Here is a 20,263-nt window from a genome sequence, read left to right on the forward strand (position 1 = left end):
AGTTCAACAGGTGGAGGCTTGCAGCAGGGGATCCACGAGCCCGGGGGCGGGTATGCTGGGCAGCACAGTTTGGCAGAAGGAGCAGGAGAGACGTCAACAGGAAGAGAAAAATGAGGTCACCTGTCTCTTTAAAAATGGCGGTGCCCGGCGTGCCTCTCTTCCCATTGGTTGCGCGAGACCCCAAGACAGCGGGTAGGAAGCGAGGAGCACGTGGTAGGAAGACTGGGGCCCAGCCTTCTACGGCAAGTCGAAGGTAGCAAGATGGCCGCAGCGGAGGAAGAGAGCGCATCGGGCACCGACCCGGAGATGGACGAGCTTCTGGAAAGTAAGGGCCAGGCTGGGGACGCCGAGAGGCCAAAGGGTCCGGGGAGCTGGGCGTGGAGGGTGATGGAAAGCGTAGAAGCTGGCGCTGGGAGGGGGCCGTCTTCTTCCTCAGGGTCCGCCGCGCTCAGGTCGGGGGTCTGCCGCGAGGAGAGGCCGCCAACCCCCGGCGTGGGGGTGACGAAATTCTTCGGCAAGTGGAGCTTCTTGCCGGGGTCGGACAGGGGCGCGGGGCAGCTTCCGGAGCCCGGGACGTGGGCACAATCAACCCCCCCCCCCCCACACACACATACACACTCTGCGCTTCTCGGCCGGCTTGGTGAAGCCGGTACTCTTCCCCTAACTCCTCGGGCCGACTTCCAGCCCCTTCGTCCTCTTCTCTGCTGGCCTCTTACCGACTGGGTTAAGAAGCCAGGAGCTCGGGGGAACTCTCATCGTCATGGTGGGGGATCGCCCCTAGCGCTGGTAGGGTCATAGAGTCTTAAAGTGGAGGAAATTGAAAAGCGGTCCTCTAAGCGGAACCCATCTGACAGGTGAGGAAACAGGCTAAGGCACAATCTTAGTTAAGTTAGAACTGGAACATAGGGACTCTGACTCCAAATCCATGCCCCTTTCCCTCCACCGGGAAGCGCTCAGCCAGGCCGTTTGTCCTGTGTTGGTCCTGGGCCATCTGCTTTACCCTCCCACCCCTTGGCAAGCATAAAGTAGTGCAATGGGCGTTCTAGGGCAGAAGTAAACTCTATGACTGCTGGACTCGAAGAGCGCAGAGTGGAAGATAAGGGTTGCTAAGCTGATGAAACTGTAATTTACTGCAGAAATAAGGGTTCTCCTGAGAGTCATTAAAAAGGATATTTGGTCAAAGTTAATTCGGCAAATTAGGGACAGGGTTTGCATAAGGACTTTGTCAGATGGGCAAGTAGGTGGATATGGGATGACTTCCCTTTCTCTTCTGGTTTCTGTATTTTAGCCAAAGTTATTCATTCAGGAAATTTAGGATGAAAATGATAGCATACTGGCCCTATGAGTTATGTGTGCGAGATTTAGAGAAAAGCTTGGCTATAGCCTTGGGCACAGGTGCTAAAGGTACTTTCCAAGTGGTGGTATACTCCCCCTCGCCCTTCCTTAGTGATTGTCCCTCTTAAGCTTTGAAGTTGGCTGCCCTACCCCTGAGTGTTGAATTCCAAAGATCCCTTCATTTTTATTATGCTGGGTCATAAGAGGGAAAAGGGAGGAAATTAAGGAAGAAAGGAAAAATCTGGTAGGTAACCTTAATGACCTTTTCACTAGTGCCTTCCCGCAGACTTTTCCCCAAGCGTCACCCTTCCCTCAAACCCCTCCTTCATTCTCCTTCCCCCATACATATATATCTCTTGTTTCCAAAGGTGCCCTTGATGATTTCGATAAAGCCAAACCCTCCCCAGCATCCCCTCCTATCACCACGGCCCCTGATGCTTCAGGTTCCCAGAAGAGATCGCCTGCAGACACAGCGAAAGTACAAAATCTACCCACTAGGGGAGGGTGTGGGGATGGTTGACTAGCTCTTAACAAAAGTTGGACTGAGCTTCTGTGGGCCAAAGGGAAGGGGAGGAGGGACTTGGCATTTGGCTTTAATACTTTTGGATTGCCTCTGCAGGTCTAAGCCTTTTTGAAATGGTTTGGGGGAGGGAGAAGGGGAAAGGAAAGAAAGCTAGGATAGAGGGAAGTTCCTAGGTCTGGAAACATTTTAAAATAGATCACTTGAGACCACTTGCCCCACATCGTAGCCAGGTGTCTTTTTTGCTGTTTCCTTGTAAAGAAGTAAGAACTTGCGGCTGGAGGAACCCAAGTTCAGCTCCCTCTCAATTCAGAGGTTAGACATTTAAAAGCCTGGGAAAATGCTAACTTGAGTCTCTCCCTACTCTATTGTTTATTTGCAGGATGCCCTCTTTGCCTCCCAAGAATTCTTCCAAGAACTGTTTGACAATGAGCTAGCATGGCAAGGCACTGCTGAGTTTGAGAAGGCTATGAAGGAGCTGGCTGAGGAGGAGCCCCACCTGGTAGAGCAGTTCCAGAAGCTCTCTGAGGCAGCGGGGAGAGTGGGTGAGCAGTAGGGCTCCCTCAATGACATAGTCTCTTTATCTAGTTTCTCAAGTGGGGGTTTGTATCAAAATGTTCACCATTATCAACAGAGTGCTTTCTTCCCAGGCAGATTGTGGTAGGAGGAAATAAGATTTCTGCTGAGTGAAGTGAGAGAAAAGAGGGATGAAGAGTAGGAAAAAGGGTGTGGGGAGTCCATATTTTTAAAAACAGCGAAGTTATCTTCAATTAAATGTGGTTTTACGTATAGCCTTGTATAACCATGCAAATAACCCCTGGCAGAATTGTGTTCTCAAGGTTGGAGGGGCTAGGGAGTTCACCTAATGTCTTCTAAACCCCTATAGCCCATGCATGTGTCTACATGACACCAGTGACTTCAAACACAAAGATTATACTCCCCAGTGACTCTTGCCCTTTCATTTTCCCAGGCAGTGATACAACATCCCAACAAGAGTTTGCTTCCTGCCTGAAGGAAACACTCAGTGGACTAGCAAAGAATGCCACTGACCTTCAGGTGAGGCCATATGGGAAGGTTATAAAGGAACTCCATTTCTCAGAGACCTAGACTAAGAGCATCCTGTTTCACTAGTTTCTTATTCCAGAGAAAAATAAACACCTATGTTTTTATATGAAATATGTATATTCTGTGACTAGTAGCAAATTACATTCCTTCTTTAAACCTTAGCCTCCTATGAAATGATGAGTCATGTCATGATATTTATCTTTATTCACCTTTCTTCTGTCCTTTCCAGAACTCCGGCATGTCTGAAGAAGAGCTGACCAAGGCCATGGAGGGGCTGGGCATAGAAGAAGGGGAGGGAGAAGGCAGTATACTCCCCATTATGCAGAGCATTATGCAGAACCTGTTATCTAAGGATGTACTATATCCATCACTAAAAGAAATCACAGAGAAAGTTAGTGAGCCTCTGATGTCCACCCTTCCCCTTCCTAGGTTTATCTCTGCATCCTTGGCATTGTGACTTAATGTGGCCTGATCAGATCCTACATAGATGGTGGTGGCTGGTGCTCATGCTTCCTCTGACTCTTCTACCTTATTCTATTGTCCTGAGGAAACAGCTGTAGGAACTATTGGGCCAAGGGTGCATGTAGTTGGAGGAGATATCAGAGTGGTACAAGAATGATTATATTCTAAGCAGCCCATTTTCTTTTCATCTCACCCCAAGTGTCTGCTGTGTCCTCAAGCACTGCTTTAAGTGTTGAGTGATACAAAAGAAACATAAAATTTCCAACTACAAAGTGCTTGTATCTTTAGGAAGATGTATGTTTGGGGGGAAAAAATGAAATAATACCATGTAGAGTTAGATGCCTAAAAGTAGTATAAACAAGTGCTGGGTAATTTGAGATGAGTCATTGCTGCCCTTCACACCATGTCCCTTGCCCACTTGCATCTTTTGTCACAACTCCTGTTCTTTGCCCAGCCACTTCCCCACCTCTTTTCCTTTTCTGCAGTACCCAGAGTGGTTGCAGAGCCACCGTGAAGCACTGCCCCCAGAACAATTTGAGAAATATCAGGAACAGCACAATGTAATGGGCAAGATTTGTGAACAGTTTGAAAAAGAGACAGCTGCAGACAGTGAGGCCACACAGAAGGCCCGCTTCGAGACGGTACTAGATCTCATGCAGCAGGTGAGAACCCATTTTGCATCTCTTGTCATTCCCCCTGCTTTTAAGAGCTCCAGTCATGAAGGACAGAAGGGTTGGGCAGCTTTCCCCTGTGCCTGAGGTGTTCTGTTGAAGCATTGTAAGGTGGTATTTATGAAGGACACCAAAGCCTGTCCCTCCACTAGCAACAATTTGTCCACACCCATATGCTATACATATGATACTAAGTTTACTAAGTGAGGAAGAGTGAAAGTGAGACACTTTAAAAAGGCATGAGGGGCATGAATAGGTGGTGGCTCTGGTTCCCCTCTTGGAACTGAGATATTTAGATTTTCTTAGTTCCCTTATTCATTCTATAACCACTTAGTAAGTGTCAAACACTGGGATATTTTATACAATATTATTTTACCAATTCCTTATCTTCCAGCTTCAGGATTTGGGTCATCCCCCAAAGGAGCTTGCAGGGGAAACAGTAAGTATCTTTTTCCACTTCTAGGTGGCCATTAGAATTCCAACTTCCAGAATTCTACTTAAGCAGTGAACTCAAAATAGTGAGGGCTTTGTTAATCATAGTGATGACTAAAGGTTGTAGGTTAGCCTTGGGGAATGGAATGTGGGGAGTCCAGATTTAGAATGTGGAAAACTTCTTAAGCTTGTTCCCTCAATCTTTCTTTCTAGCCCCCTGGCTTCGCCTTTGACCTTGACACCTTGAATCCGTCAGGCCCTGCAAGTGCCAGTGGAGAGCAGTGTCTGATCATGTGAAATTCTTCACCCTTCCCTTCCCATCCCCAACCATGAGTGAACACCTGAAATCAGCAGAGCCATCGGGTGCTGGGAGGGGTGGTAATGCTGTGGAGAAACTGCCTGCCTGCCTGTCCCACTTGTCTTCTGCCCCCATTCCAATTCCTTCCTCAGCTCTTTCTCCAAGACTACTCCACACCAGCATGGTCCCTCTGTAGCCATTGAGGCTGTTTCTGGGAATGGGACCTATTATTCAAATTGTTCTCATCAAGTCTTTTATTCCACCTCCCACCCTCCGTTCTCTGCTGCTAGTGAATGTACCTATTTCTACCTGCCTAAGGTCTTTATGGACTATGTTCCCTTCCCGCCCCCCCCAATATTGAGTGTACCTGTTGTGTATACCTGCGTTGATGCTTCCTCCTCTGACTCCCAGGGTTTTTGTGCCTTGTTCCCTATTTCCTCTGGAGTCGGGGTGCTGTGCTGGCACAGGGCTAGGGGAGATCCTTGGCTCTGAACATCCATCCTTGGGTGTCTGATCCCTCAGAAACACTGATCAGGAACTGGAGAAAGGGACACTTGGCATATCCTGGTGAGAATAGGGTCTTTCTAGTCTTTGCCAGCCATGTGTCCTTTCCCCTAGGTGCACATATATTTTGTTGTATCCTCTTGTGTTCTGCTCTTCTAAATTAATAGATACCTCTGTTCTTGGTCCAGTCTGAGAAACCAAATGTCTTCCTAAATGTTCCACAGTGCTTCTGTTTCTTGAAATGCCCCACTCCCTTTCCTGCTCTTCTCAGCTTCCTACCCCACCCTTGAACTGTTACTGAGGGGGAACCCCCTACCTTTTCTCATTCAGCTGTGATCCCCTAACAAATCTACCCGGAGTTGGGGAGAGCACAGAGTGTTCTCTTCCTAGCTATTTTTGGGCAGTTTTGAGACTTCTGGTCCTCAACATCCTAAGCCTTGATTCATGGCAGTGGCTTGGGAGAGGGCTGGCAGCTTGTCCTCCCCCAGTCCTTCCTAGTCTCCTATGCCTTGGCTGGTGTCTAGTAAACATCCTGAGCTAGGCTGTGGGGAGTGTGGCCCATTTCTTGTGTGGCATAAACTCCTACAGGCTAAGGGTAGAACCTGGTTCTGAAACCCCCTGTTCAGAGGTGTTTGGCAATGCCTCCCCCCAGCCCAGGATAAGATATCTGCCTGTTTCTTAAAGGTTTCAGCAAAAAGTTCTGAGTTTTCTAACTTTTCACTGGCATTCTGTTTAATATTTCAAATTTATTATTGAGCATCAAATCACTTCTCTTAGCTGCCCTTTCTTCTCCTTAGCCCTAGAGCCATTGATACTGTGGGGCCTCATTCACCTTATAATGTAAGCACTACACTCAGACCAACCCTCTTGAATTAAGTGTTATGAAGACAGCTAACGTTAAGATGAATTTGGTTCTTGGTTTAAAGTCAAATATAGTTCACTAAAATATGGGGAATTTCAGGCACCTCTGAGCTCACCATAAGTAAACAGTATGACATGGTAGCTAGAAAAACCAAAACATTTTTCTGTTGTGCTAGAAAAGTCCAGAATAAAAGGAGAGTAGGAAGTGCTAATGTTCCTATTATATATTTGGCAAATATTAAAAAAAAAAATTCCTGTCTTCAGTGAAGTTTGGGGAGGGGGGCCAAGCCACAACCTCAGTTATGTATTTAGTTCTAAGCACCCCTCTTAGGATGTTGACAAGTTGGCTCAGGTTTGAGGGAAGATGACTAGGATGCTGAGGGGGCTTAAAACCACATCATTCAAAAGCTAGTAGCTGAGGGTGGTGGTGGAAGAAAGTGGCTTTGCAACTGAAAGACTTCCCTTCATCTCCTGTCTGCTTTCCTGGTACTAGCTCCCACTACCAAGAAACTTGAGGCAGCCCTGCCCATTTTTGTTCCTAAACCCCCTCCCCCAAGATTGTTGGTTTGTAGTGGGAGGAGTGGACTCATGTAGCTCACTGTATAGAAAGCTGTAGCAAAGCTGTCTAGTTGCCTCTGTAGAGCCTTCTTCCCTAATAAAACATTGCCTGCAGTACATCTCTACTAGGGGTATGGGAGAGGCTGTGGGGTACACTAGAAATACTACAGGACTCAAGAGACCCGGCTTTGAATGCTACCTCTCCCACTAACTGTGACCTTGGGCAGGTCACTTAATTTCTGGGACTCAGTTTCTTGATCTGTAAAAGGGGGGAGTTGTGAATTAGTCTCCAAAGTTCCTTCTAACCGTCGATGACTGAGCATATAGTATTGGCATTCAATAAATGCTTGTTAAACTGACTCTAGCTTCAACATTCTACTATAAAACTCTATTCAGTACCATGTTAATTACCTACTGTGAAAGATTATTTTTTTCCTATACTTAACCTCAAACTTTAGGGGGTAATAGACAACTCAGTTTTATAGATAACAACTTTTAGTCTTATTGTTTAGAAAAGTTTTTTAGTCTGCTCTCATTTGGTAGCCCTTCTAGTACCTTAGTCATTTTAGCTGCCCTTCTCTGGAGCAATCTAATTCTACTCTTCCCCCCCCCCAGAAGTTTACTGTGTACTAGGCTGAGACTAGGATAGGAACAGAGGTGAATCCCAGCCAAGAGTTTTTGTTTTCCCAGGCTGAATCCCACACTTTTGTGAATCAATTGTAGTTAAATATATAGGTTAGGGAATTGGACACAGGGAGGCTTGCTTATGGCATTAGAAGGGGGTGATGAAAATCATTATTTACTTCGTGAGAAGCCTGTACGTGTGTATTCTCAACATCTGAAAAAGTCTTTTATAAGGAATGAAGGCTAGGAAAAAAAAAAGCTAGGAATAGTTTGAGGTGTACCCTAGATCTCAGCCTTCTAAAAGAAGAATGTTAGTGCTAGAGATCAAAATGGACCAAGGCTGGGGAGGAAGATTAAAAACTACAAAAGACTTGGGGTTGGTTTTTTTAAGACTATATTGGGAAAACTTGATCAAAGATAGAATGCATAGCTTTCCAACCTCTTTCTTGCTTCTGTCAAGCAGAATGTTCTTTGACCTGAAAGGACAGGAACAAATGTGGCTAAGGCATCAATAAAATAAGGATCTAGTAAGAAATTAGCTGCCTTGGTGATTTCAAGTCACCCGACCCAATTGACTTCAAATATTAGGGTACTGAAAGAATTGGAAGATGTGATTGCTGATCAACTGATTATTCTTAGAACATGGAGAATGGGGGGGCAGTGCTACAGGATTAGAGAAGGGCAAATGTCCTGATTTTCACAAAGTAAAAACGCAAAATCTTTTAAGTTATAGGCCAATAACCTTGATTTTAATTTGTAGCAAAGTTCTTCAATGTATTAAAGGGATAGGTAGTGAATCTTCAGCAAAGGTAACTGATCACACAACAGTTAATGTGATTTCATCAAGATCACATGCCAGATTTTTAATCTTATTTTTCAATCAGTTTACTAAACTGGTAAATCAGGAAAGTGTAGATAATGGCTTACCTTGACTTCAGTGAAGTATCTGAAAAAATCCTGCTACTCTTACAGAATGAATTTTGGGGTAGACAATAGGTGGATCTAAGCTAGTTAAGTGGCAGTCTATCCCAAAGAATAGTTATTATATTATAATGTTAGTTAGCCAATGTCAGCTTGGAAGATCCCCAGTGACTTCAGACATCTACATCTGTATGTAGCCTTGTGCTGTTTAAGACTTAACAGTGACTTAGACTAGGAAGGAGGCCACCAGCAACTGGGGTCAAGTGTCTGAGTCACAGTCACATAGGAAGAGAGGGACTCTGGTAGAGCTAAAGAAAGTGCATTCTACCATGAAGAATAACCAACAAAGGTACAGAGAAAGACTGGGGGGTGGGCAGCAAAGAAGGGTGGAGGGTCAGTTTGGTTGAATCACAAGGAATCTGGGAGAGGAACAATATCCTTTGAAGATGGAAAAGACAGGTTGGGAGCAGCTTGTAAGAAACTTCAAATGCTACACAGTTTGTATTTTATTCTTGAGTCAACAGAAGCCACTGGTGTTGACTGAGTGGGGGAGTCACGTGATCAGATCTGCACTTGGGGAAAATTATTTTGGCTGCTTTGCGCAACATGGGTATGAGGAAGGGAGAACAACTGGGAGGCTTGCTGTAATGAGGGCCTAAACCAAGGTGGCAGCTTTGTGAGTGGAGAAATAGGGTTAGATGCAAGGGATGCTGTGAAAATAGAAACAACAAGATTTGGCAATGAGTTGGTAAGTGGGATGAGTGAAGAATGCAGAATAAATCTGAGACTGGGAAGATGGTTATGTCAACAAAAGTAAGTTGGGAAGAAGGGAAAGTTTAGGGGAAATGATGAAGTCAGTTTTAGATATGATGAATTTAAGATGTTTCCAGGACATCCAGAATGAAATGTCCAATATCATCCAAATGGGGTCAAGTGTAAAGTTTTATGCATGAATTTTTAAAAAAATCAGCTCAAAAAAGTGCTCTTGTTCTCACAATAGATCTCACCCTTGTGACATACACAGCTAAGCATAACAAATCAACACGCTGGTTGTCTTAAAGTATGTGCCTCATTCCATGCCTATAGTGTACCATCTTCTGCTAGGGGACAGAAATCCTCTGAAGTCATGAAGAGTCAACTCTACAAGAACAAGATGGATGAGGCTGTGCTAGACAGTAGTTTGTCTGAAAAAGATCTGGGCATTTTTGTGGACCTCAAGCTCCACAAGTATCTACAGTGGTATGGTAGCCAAGAAAGCTAATGTAATCTTAGACTGTGTGAAGAGACAGAGCTTCCAAGAAGAAGGTAATAGTGCCACTGTTCTTTGCCCGGGTCAGAACACAGAATTTGAGAGTTGGAAGGAACCTCTAGTGCTATCTAGTCTGATAACACCTGGAGATCTAGGCAACACAGGACATCAATAAGCTGGAGAGTACAGAGATTCTCTTTCAGTGGAAGAGGTCTTCAAGTAAAGGTTGGTTGGATGAATAGGTATGTTACAGATGGAATTCTTTCAAGTATGTATTGAAATAGAAACTGAGGTCCTTTTCCTCTCTGGAAGTCTGTTTATATTTTTGTGGGGTTGGGAGGCTTTATTTTTGCATCTGATTTATACCCTTTCCGTTATGTCCAAATTTTGCTAAGACTTCTCTTTTCAGGGTTTCAGTTACTTGCTTTTGTAAAATGAGAAGAGACAAAGGGACAGTGAAGACACTAGGGTTCAACAAACTCTTACAAAAAAGAAAAAAGCTCAAGACAGAGGGAAATTAGTTAGAAAATGGGCCTCTTTGTACACATGATACAGAATCATCAAGAATGTATTGTCTTGTTTAGAGCTGAGAGGCTGAACACCAGGTTTCATAGTCTCAGCTCCATTCTTAAGTATATATGATAATTATTCCAAACTCGTAGAACTCAAGAACTATCACTGGAACCACTGTTTTTTGGGTGTCAAGAAATTCAGGCTGTCAGAATACACCCAGCCTTTCTGTCAAAGTATGCTCGGCCTCTATGAGAGAATCCCGTCAAGTGTAGTTTCAGTTGAGATGTTGGAAAGACTGGTTGCATAGGCTGAGCCTCACGGTATGTCTGCATCCTTGCTTGATCCAGAGTCTGGTCCTCAGGTTTGTTGGTTTAGAAACCAAATTTTATCAGGCCCTGGGAACTAACTTGTTCTAACCAAACTCATGGCACCAATAATCAGAATACAATTTACTAGTTTATAACAGTAAGGACACAAAACTGTCCAACCACCCACTGCCCCCCATTATTATTAACTTACAGTGGACGCTTTTCTAAGGGGTAAAAGGGAAAGCAAGATGTGCTTAAAAGATACTTCTACCAAGTGATATTTTGATATCAGCTTAATGGATTGTACATTCCCATTCCTTGTATATTTATGTCTGGCTAATGGGTACTGTGGATTACAATCAGCATCCTATTGCCTGCTTGGTGCTAAAGACAAAACAGCACATGCCTTTTCACATAATTTCATAGTTGGAATGTCCTTAGGAGTTGGGGGCGGGGGGCATCTAGAGACTAGCCCTGCACTTGAACAAGAATCCATTCGGTGGCATCCCTGCTAAGTGGTCATCCAGCCTTTGCTTGAAGAGGAAGCAGCTTGGTACAGTGAAAAGAGCACTGGCTCTGGAGTCAAAGAAACTTGGATTCAAATTCCATTTCCAAGGTTTACTACCTCTGCAACTTTGGGCATGCCATTTAGACCACTTCAGTTTCGTCATTTGTAAAATGGAGAGGGAGTTGGACTAGATAGCTGAAATCCTTTCCAGCTCTAGAGCTATGATCCTATGACCTTTAGAGAGGGGGAATGCACTACTTCCCTGGGGCAGTCCATCCATTTTGGATAGCTCTCTGTTAGTAAGTTTTTTCCCCCAAATCCTACAGCAATATGCATGTGCTACACTCACCACTTTTCTACTATAGCAGTAAATTGGTTCAACTAATTTCATCGCGATTTATCGTAGTTACAGGTTAATTTTACTTCTCCAGATACCAGTAACTAAATCTCAAAATCTATACATTTACAAATCACCTAAAATTGATAGTAACCCAGTAGCCTTACTGATGGAAAGTCTAATCCTTTTGCATTTATCTATTTCTATCCTTTTATTAGATTTGACTTGCATTTCTGACAGTGCCCAGTGGGGTGTATACCTTGTTTGGGTAGCCCAAACACACTCGATACCTGCATTTTCCATTCTGACCACGGTTCTCGGTATCCTGGGTCTCCTCTTCCTCTTGGGCGAGGAATCCTAACAAGGGGGTCATAGAACCCCTATTCTCCTTCCCATCACCTGGCTCAGCCTCATCAATGGCATCCAGCCCATGCCCCAGGGAGCCTGAAAGCAGCAATGGGCTTCCTGCGGCCACAACTCAGAAGATGGACTTTCGAGAGTCTCGACACCTCGCTCCACCTCCGAAGCTTTTCCTACCGCGTCTCCCCCCCGCCCCACCAACCCCACTACCAAACAATCAAACAAACGTGGAAAGGGCCGATCTCGGAGGAAAGCTGGATTAGTCGTTCGGCGGTGCTCAGGCTGCGCAAGGCTGGAGGAGACGCGTCTTCCCTGGGCGCAGGGCTGCCGAAGCCGCGGCTGACGGGCGAAGGACTGGGCAGCCGCGTGCCTCACGAGGCGGAGGCTGCACGTCCCGGCCCCGTGCCTCGCAGCAGACAGACGCCGCCTGGGTGCAGACCAGGTGCTCTGCCAGGCCCCTAGGATGCGGACGCTATTTTGGTCAGAGCCGGTCGTTCTCCGCCAGTGGAAGGAGCACCTCAGCCACCGCCTCCGGGCTTTCTGGAGCCCCAACACGCACGCGCTTGACCTCAGGTCTTCCGTTAGCCGCCAGACTCACCCCGCCCAGCGCGACTGCAGAGAAGGGTTGGGGGACGGGATCTCGCGCCCTACCCACTCTCCAGGTCTCCTCGGGCGCCTAGTCGCAAACGGGGCCGGAAAGCGCGGCGGCGCAGGCGCAAGCGCGGAGAGTGGCGGCGGCGTCGGTGGCGGCGGCGGCGGCAGCGGCGGCGGCGGCGTCGGTGGCGGCGGCTGGCCAGTGTAAGATGGCGGCGGCAGCGGTGGCAGCGGACCAGGCGGCCCGGCCCGGAGCAGCCAGAGCAGCCGCTGGCAGGAGGATGCCCCGAAGCGGGGAGCAGGGCGCCGAGCCTCGCCGGCTCCCGGGCTTGTAACCGCCCCAGCCGGACACCCTCTGACCTGCTCGGTCCGTGTCCCGCTGCGGCCCAGCCTGCCCCCCTCTCCCCGGGCCTGTCCCCCATTTTCCCTTGCGGCCGGTCCTCCTTGTCCCAAGACTGAACCAGTTTCCCCTGTGGGACCCGATTGCCCCCTTTCTCGGCCTTCCCCCGCTTCATTCCTCCCTGGCCAGCTGCCTTCTCTCCCTGCCGGACACCTCTTTTGGGTGACCTTAATACCCTCTCCCTGGGAACTTGGTTCGACCCTCTCCGGTGCCCCGGTCCCTTCGCGCAGCCCTGAAATGTACAGGCCCCAATGCTGCCTCTCGCAGCAGGGCAGCGGTCAGGGCAGCCCCTGGGAAGCAGCCCCGGGGTCCTGGGCGGCATTTCTTCCCTGCTTCTAGAGTCTCAGGTCCCCCTTTCACCTTACCCCCAGAACGGTCCTGTTTGGACCCCGTTAGTCGAAAAGCATCTGGTGGCTTGAATTTCTGACTCCTGTGATATGTTGCTGGAGTCTCCGTGTAAACAAACTGGCTCTGGCATTTATCAGCATTCTCTAGGTGACTTCCTCTGTGCTCAGAGGCTTGTTATTTGCAGCCTTCTTTGGGTTCCGTGTTTATTGTTGAAAGGATTCTAATTTTCCTTTTTTTTTTTTTTAAATGAATTTCATGTTCCACTATGGAACTGTTTTCAGACCTGTGGCTGGCCTGGTTCCGTTTTTTTCTGCACCCCAGTGTACTTTTTAGATATTCAGTAGTCACATAAGATAAATATTTCACTTTTGACTTTAAATAGTTCGGTGTGAGCCAGAACAGTATGCTACTGAAAGGGGTGTTTGTATGTTCCAATGTTCCTTAGGTATGACATTTTTGCCATTTAAATTGTAACTTTTCTCAGTCCTTCAGTGAATCTACAGAGCTATTTTCTCAGGAGTCCAGCCAAGCCTTACTTCAGCCATAAAGTGGGAAGGTGAGTAAGGAGTTGTAATCAATTTTTAAATTCCTAGGCTCAGGACATAAATGATCCTATCAGGCCCTGCCTTTATGCTTAGTTGCTGACCATTGTGCTCATAAACATCCTCCCAGGCTTTCCCTAAAACATAGGGTGGTGTTCCTGTTTTTTGATCCAACTCTAGTCATTATATTTGACTAACCAGAATTCCTTCTACAGGTTTAATTGGCTGTGGGAGTCTTTATTTTCTGTCCTAAACTATTGCTATATTGCTTTTGAACAGCTCCTTTTGTGCCAGAAGTGCATATACCTTTCTTGTGCTGATGCATGACTTCCTTCATTTGCTTGGTGTCTGCTCCGCATTTTACATTGTTAATAGACTGGGAATCAGTCTACCTTTGCACTGGTTCTGCCACTGAGTCAAGTTAAATATCTTCCCTTCTTGTGGTCTTGAATTTACCCCCTCTAAAGTCAGAAGGGATGAACACAGCAGCCTGCTCCTCTCAAAGCTAGGGAGAGATAAGAGGATGTCTGTCTGATGCTTAAGGTCTTTGTAAACTGTTTAAGTGTTATATTACTTTCAGCCACTATGATTATTATTCTTTCATTAAAGCCCTGTTCCATTTCTTTATCCTGGCATGGATGTGACTGGATTCTGAAAGTTATAGGACTTAGGAGCTCAAACTCTGACAGATCCTACCAAGCAAGAAAAGTTTTGAGTAAAGGCCTGATGATGACCTATTGACTGAGAACTAGGCTAATCAAAAGTTTTGAGAAGCTTATTACCAAACGTTTGACTTCCTGAGTTTTTTCATCACTAACTCATGAAGCCATCTGCTTCCTGCATCAGTGATGAAAAACCTGATAAAACCTCAGATCTTTGAGGATTATTACTTAGAGCTCTAGCATTTTGGGGGGACCAAGAGTATTCCTGGGTAATAGTTTAACTAGATTATAGCTCTATAGATATAGATATATAGATAATAGATTAAAAACAAAAAGGTCTTTATGGTTAGTCTGGGGAGTTTTTAATAATTATGGGGATCATACTGTACATCCATCAGAACAGTCCATTTTGGTGACTGTGGTAGGTGAAAGGAGAGGTAGAAAAATTATAATTTTTCAGTTTCTTTGGTGCTTTTTAGGGTACTTTGCATTTAAATGTTAAATGATACCAGTGAGGTTTCTATATGTACCTTTTAACTTTCCTGCAAATAGAAGGTGATGTGATCCGTCCAGAATATGTGAGCTTTTATGGGAATGAATTTGGACAGCGCAGCTGGTAGATCCCAAAGTGTATTTGTATGTGTACTAGGGGAAGGAGTGGTTTGTGAGTTTTATATCTCCTAGAACAGGGGGTTCTTAAACCATTTTTGTGTTATGGCTCCCTTTGGCAAACTGGTGAATCCTATGGACCTTTTACCATAATGATGTTTTTAAATGCACAAAATAAAACTCAGGATTACAAAAGAAAACAATTATATTGAAATATAGTTGGCAAAATACTCAGAAAGCAAGTTCATGGACCTTGAGTTAAAAACCCTTGTCCCATAGTATCAGATTGGGAAATACCTAGGGTTGGGTTGATTGCCTCTGAACATGTCAGTGATAGCCAGTGAGCCCTTTAATCTGCCCCCTTTATATGTCATTCCAGTAGATCTAAGTAAATTATTCATCAGATAATACTTTTGCTTTCCATCAAAAGTAGAAGTTTTCCTGTGAAGTAGTATTGTGTTTTTTTCTTTAGTTAGCTCTCACCAATCTGCTTTGTGACTTATTCATGATCACCCAGGACCTCCTCCCTTATGTGAGTCAATAGAGTCCTTTGTGACCTTGGGCAAGTCCCTTATCCTCTCAGAGCCTCAGTTTCCTCATCTGTAAAATGAGGGTACTGACTAGATGGCTTGTAAGGGTACTTCCTGCTCTTAAAAAAGTAAGATCCAAAGTCTGTAATCTAACTATTAAGCTATAAGGGCCAGGTTGAGATTAAACAGTGAATATGTGAATACTTCTGTCTGACTGCATATCAGAGCTAAATATAAGTGATATTTGAATTGTTTATTGTTTTGGTTTTCTTCCCTACATTAGTACATATGATCAAAAGTTTACTATATTGTAATTCCTTCTCTCCTTTTCTCTTAGTGCACCTAAATAGTATTTTCTTCTCTTCCCTAATGGAGAATGCTTTTTTTTTTTTAAACACAATCCTGATAACAGGTTACGTCTCCCAGAACTAGGTCACGAAATGATCTCATTTCTTTTAGAAGTAAACAGGGGACAGGAGGCCAGGCATTCTAAGTTTATGGCTTCATCTTCAGAGAACTAGATCGGGCTATCAAGTAGAAGGATAGCACAAGAAAAAGCAGGCTTTCCTGTCTCTTTTCTTGCCTGACCATAGCTCAGGAGTGTAGACAGTGGTATCAGAGAAAACTGGGAAAATTGATAGGATCTGGGATGAAAGCTGTTTGTTTCACTCAAGCCACTGTGCAGGATAATAGCTTTCAGTAGCCTGGGTCTAATTTCTCTGCTAAGAGGTAAAGACACCCATACCAGATAAAAATGAACGTTTTTTTCTTGATAGACACTGGGATACAGTGGGACCTAAAAGAAAGCATGTCTTCTGCCTCTAGTGGAAACAAGAAAGCAGTCCTGGATGTTGGGACATCAAAAACACTTTTTGAAAGGAAACGTGCTCTAGAACTCCAACTTGTAAAAGTTTCCTGCTCTTCAGGGCTTGGCTAGTACAAAACCCAAGATTTGCTGTTTCATACCCCTGAGGTGTCTTATTACTTCTGCTTCTCTGGACAATGTGAACATATATCAGATTGTTTCTGCTGCCCGGATTAATGATTCTAATTAGGGTATATGAGAAATGCCCAGATAACTATCACCCAGAAAGTTTGATTCAACCCTACTATTGAAGAACTGTGGTGTAGTACAGGAGTTAGCAGTTGGCTCCACTGTTATGTGACTCTTAAAGCCGATTAGTGCATCTCTTTGAATAGTCTGTGTTTTGTGTTTGTGTTCACTCATGTCATTAGCTTGCAAATATTACTGAATCCATCTCCATTTCCACCTTCTTGGTGGCTGACAGATTTCAGTCCTTTTGTCCTATACCTTATCTCCTCTCGATCAGGTTTTTCTCTGATTTTCAAGATATTTTAATAACTTGGTACCTGGAATAATGTGCTAATGAGAGAAGGCTATAGAAATCTCTCAGAATTTAGGACAAATTTTCTACAAGGGCTTTTTGAAGACAAGTAGATATTTATGTTAATTTACTATTTTGTCAGTGTGGATGTGCTCTTCATTGTAATCCTTCTGTAAATTTAGTAGATGGTCTTTAAGATTATTATGGCCAAAAAATTCATCACACTGTGGCCAACTTAGTGATGAGTCTCTCTGACTTTAACTGCATTGATCCTTGAAACAGTCAGTCAAACAAAAAATATTTATTATGTGCCACGTACTGTGCTAAGCCCTAAGAATACAAAAAGAGGCAAAAGACAATCCTTGCCCTTAAGGAGCTTACAATCTAATGGGCAAACAAATATGTACAGACAAGCTATATACAGAGTAAAAATTTAGTAATTAAAAGAAGGAAGGCACTAGAATTGAGTAGGTTTTAGGAAAGGCATCCTGTAAAAGATAGGATTAGATTTACAGTTTATTACTCAAATCTTTAGAGCTTGGTAGGACCTGCCAGAATGAAATATCCTTGCAGCATAGCCTTTGAGAATCCATGGTCACCTTCATTTCATGAGGAAGTGTAATGTGTATACCAGTATAGATCAAGTTGGTGTAAAGTCTCAGTTATGACAGTTAAAAAAAATCTATATGTAGATTGAATCAGCATCACAGATGTTACAGCTGGAAAGAACCTTAGGAATGACCTAATCAAATCCCCTTGTTTTTCAGATGAAGAAACTGAGGCCCATAGAAGTGATCATAGCCAGGACTCAAACCCATTTCTTAAGATTCCAAGTACATTTTTCTTCCCACTATGCTGACAGTTCTTCAAAAAGTATTTTAAGAGCTTTCCCATCCTAGGTGTAGTGGAAAGAGTTCTGGATTCAGAAGACCAAGTTCCCAAGTCTGTCACTTAATTGTGTGACCTTGGTCAAAACCCTTGACTTCTTTGACTCTGCTTTCTATGTGACTAATAAAGCCTACCGAGTTGTAAGAATATCAGATATGAAGAGGTTATGTCTGTAAAGTGTTGTGGAATTATAAACACTTATTATTGGAAAGGAACAGAGAAGTTTCACTTTACTTACAAAGCTGTTTGGTGTAATATTGGTGTTATACAGTAGAGGTCCTTGACATATTGACTATGGTGGTAGAGTCAACTCTCAATTATTTATTTGCAGCAATTTTACCGATTATCTTTGTTAAGCTGGGGCCTCATCCCTACTCAGCCTTCAGCCAGCTAGGACCTAGGCAACAAAGATACTCAGCCCCAGGCATGGAGAAGAAAGGTTTTGTGTCAATATACAATCACATATCAATGGGATATCTTATATAGACCTCATGGAGTTTTTTTTTTAGAAAGAGCTTTTAGTGTTATTTTAAATCTGCCCTTCATAAGCATGGTAATTTAGTTGATTCCTTAGCATTGATTTGGCTTAGAATACTTTGCTTTCCTATTATAGTCACACCGAAAAGCCCTTTCCTTGTAACTAATTCAGGTTTTCTCTTAAGTGGGAGTAAGCAAACACTTCCTGACTTTTTAGGAACAGTGTTGACTTTTAGGAGAATGTTAAAGTAATTTGAATATGGACAAGTATAGAGTTTTATCAGTCTTTATAGATAAGAGAATTACACATATAGCATGTTTCAAATTCTTAACTTTAAAATTTCGAGTTGAAAAGTAATACCATGGGAACAGAGATTGGCCTCATGATTTTATTGGTATAGGGAACTTCTTGGTGAGGAAACTCCTACTAATTTAGGTCATACCTTATCTCAACTTGGAGGGTTGCATGGGACATAGAGAGTGACTTTCCCAAGGTCATACGTTTCGAAGGCAGGACTTGAACATAGGATTAGATGGCTGGTGTCATAGGGGAATTTTTTAATTTTAATTTTAGAGCTAAAGGGTAGCAGAAATGTTTGTCATTAGTTTAGGTAGGTAGCTCTGGTTTTGTTTCAACCTGAATCACCATTGCCCTTCTTTTCCTATCATTTCTCTATTTCCTATTCCTCTTTACGTAGCCAGAAGTTGCAGTGGGCCCTGCCTTTGCCAATAGGAGTTTTTCTTATCTTGGTTTAGTTCCCAACCTACTGCTTGCTATGTTTGCTGCTGTATCTTTTAGGTGTGTGTTTTGTGACCCTTACTCAAGCATTAGACTTTGTCCTCTTGACATGACAAAAGTGGGAGTGACTTTTTTGGGTGACCTTTGCTTTCATCTTCTCCTCAGTTGTTTTCCCATAAGTTCTACCTTTGGGTGGAGGCAGGGCTTTCACTCTTCATTGCTCCTGGGCTAGTGTTTCTTTGCCTCAGAAATATTTGGAAAATTATTGAAAAAAATAATTGCAACCAACTGTGTGCACAGGAACTAGAGTCTCTATCAGTTCTTTAATTTCTTAGAGTTCCTTGATAGAAACAAAATACAAAACTTAGAAGTTATTCAGTCTAGTAGATGTGAGGAAACCTGAGCATCATTATTTTTAGAAGAGTTTGTAGGCCTTTTCACATAGGCTCCCTCTGCTCCTAGGGAGCACTTAGGGAGAAGATTCTGAAAGAAGAGCTGGTGATTTGAACAGAGAGAGAGAGGAAGTCCTTCTTAGAGAAAGTAAGAAACAGGGACCTGCCTTGTGACTTGGCTGAGGTACTGAGAAAAAAACTTAGACTCACACACACGCAGTTTGATGTGGTTGTATGATTGGTACTGAATATGTTTCTTATAAGCAACATAGTAATGGACTCCATTTCTTATTTCTTTCCTTAACTCGTTTTGGTTTAGTAGATAACTCCCTATAGGGATTCTTATTGGGCAGTGCTTTTAGGGCTTCCATCTTGGGTATATTATATATCTTAAAGAGTAAAAAGAGGAATGTGGAGAGAATGTAAGAGTGATGTTTATATGGTGGACCCCATGGAGAAAATTTCTTTACCTCTGATTTCAAGAAAATTTAAGATTTTCCATGAAAATCTCAGCAAAGCTTTCTGTACATTTTAAGGACAGTTTTGAATCTGACACCAGGATTTTCTTAGGCTTTGCCTATGTTTAGTTTTGAGTATAGTGCTTGGAGCATTAGAGTAGTACAGCCTCCTGTAGGCAACTTAGTATGATACCATTAGATAAAAATCTGGAAATAGGCCCATATGGTAAAATAGATAAATTGAAAGAGTTGCCCTTTTCCCCCTTTAGAACATATATAATTTATGTGAAGTCTGGAAGAATACATTTAAGATCCCAAACAGCCTGAGAATAAGGTAGGGGTGGGGGTGGGAATGGTGGAGGAAACCCACCGTGAAATTCTTTTAAGTCTCAATGTAGTTTGAATTTTTTTTTATTTTTGAAGAAAAATGATTGTCAAAAAATTGTGAACCAGCTAATCTAAAAAGAATGATGTATTTAGTGTTTATAGTCAAATTCTGGTTTCTTTTTCTTTGGAGGAAAAAAGTCCCTATCCAGACCTAATGCCTGGGATACAGTTTCTTGGGGAAATACCCTGTGGGTATCCACTTGGGCCACTGGGGGGTGGTAAAAGCCTATCATTTGGATCGAATCTGAAGTCACATAGTTGATGTCCTATTGTGGTATTTATAGTAGAGTCTGCTTAGTTTCCTTAATTCCTTAACAGTCAGAGTTCTTTTCTCTGCCTTTCTACCACAGCAGGTGATAGGTATA

The 20,263-nt window shown here is 43.6% G+C and overlaps 2 protein-coding genes across 6 annotated transcripts in view; both read left to right on the top strand.

Moving 5' to 3' along the window:
- The first annotated feature begins 215 nt into the window (after positions 1 to 215).
- On the top strand, positions 216 to 7,107 carry PEX19 (peroxisomal biogenesis factor 19). The gene is made up of 8 exons (XM_036754837.1): positions 216 to 325; positions 1,704 to 1,813; positions 2,238 to 2,400; positions 2,826 to 2,911; positions 3,150 to 3,311; positions 3,868 to 4,044; positions 4,448 to 4,492; positions 4,699 to 7,107. The coding sequence occupies exons 1-8, from the start codon at positions 262 to 264 to the stop codon at positions 4,780 to 4,782; spliced, it is 891 nt and encodes a 296-aa protein (XP_036610732.1). The 5' UTR covers positions 216 to 261; the 3' UTR covers positions 4,783 to 7,107.
- Positions 7,108 to 12,181: 5,074 nt separating this feature from the next.
- DCAF8 (DDB1 and CUL4 associated factor 8) overlaps positions 12,182 to 20,263 on the top strand; it is a 48,231-nt gene continuing 40,149 nt past the window's right edge. Inside the window, exons 1-2 of one of the 5 annotated variants that reach the window (XM_036755190.1) lie at positions 12,182 to 12,324; positions 13,353 to 13,424. The gene's annotated coding sequence lies outside the window, so the exon portion shown is untranslated. The other 4 variants (XM_036755188.1, XM_036755189.1, XM_036755192.1 and 1 more) reach the window with 4 other exon arrangements.

This window comes from Trichosurus vulpecula, chromosome 4 (assembly GCF_011100635.1).
Source record: "Trichosurus vulpecula isolate mTriVul1 chromosome 4, mTriVul1.pri, whole genome shotgun sequence".
NCBI lineage: Eukaryota > Metazoa > Chordata > Mammalia > Diprotodontia > Phalangeridae > Trichosurus > Trichosurus vulpecula.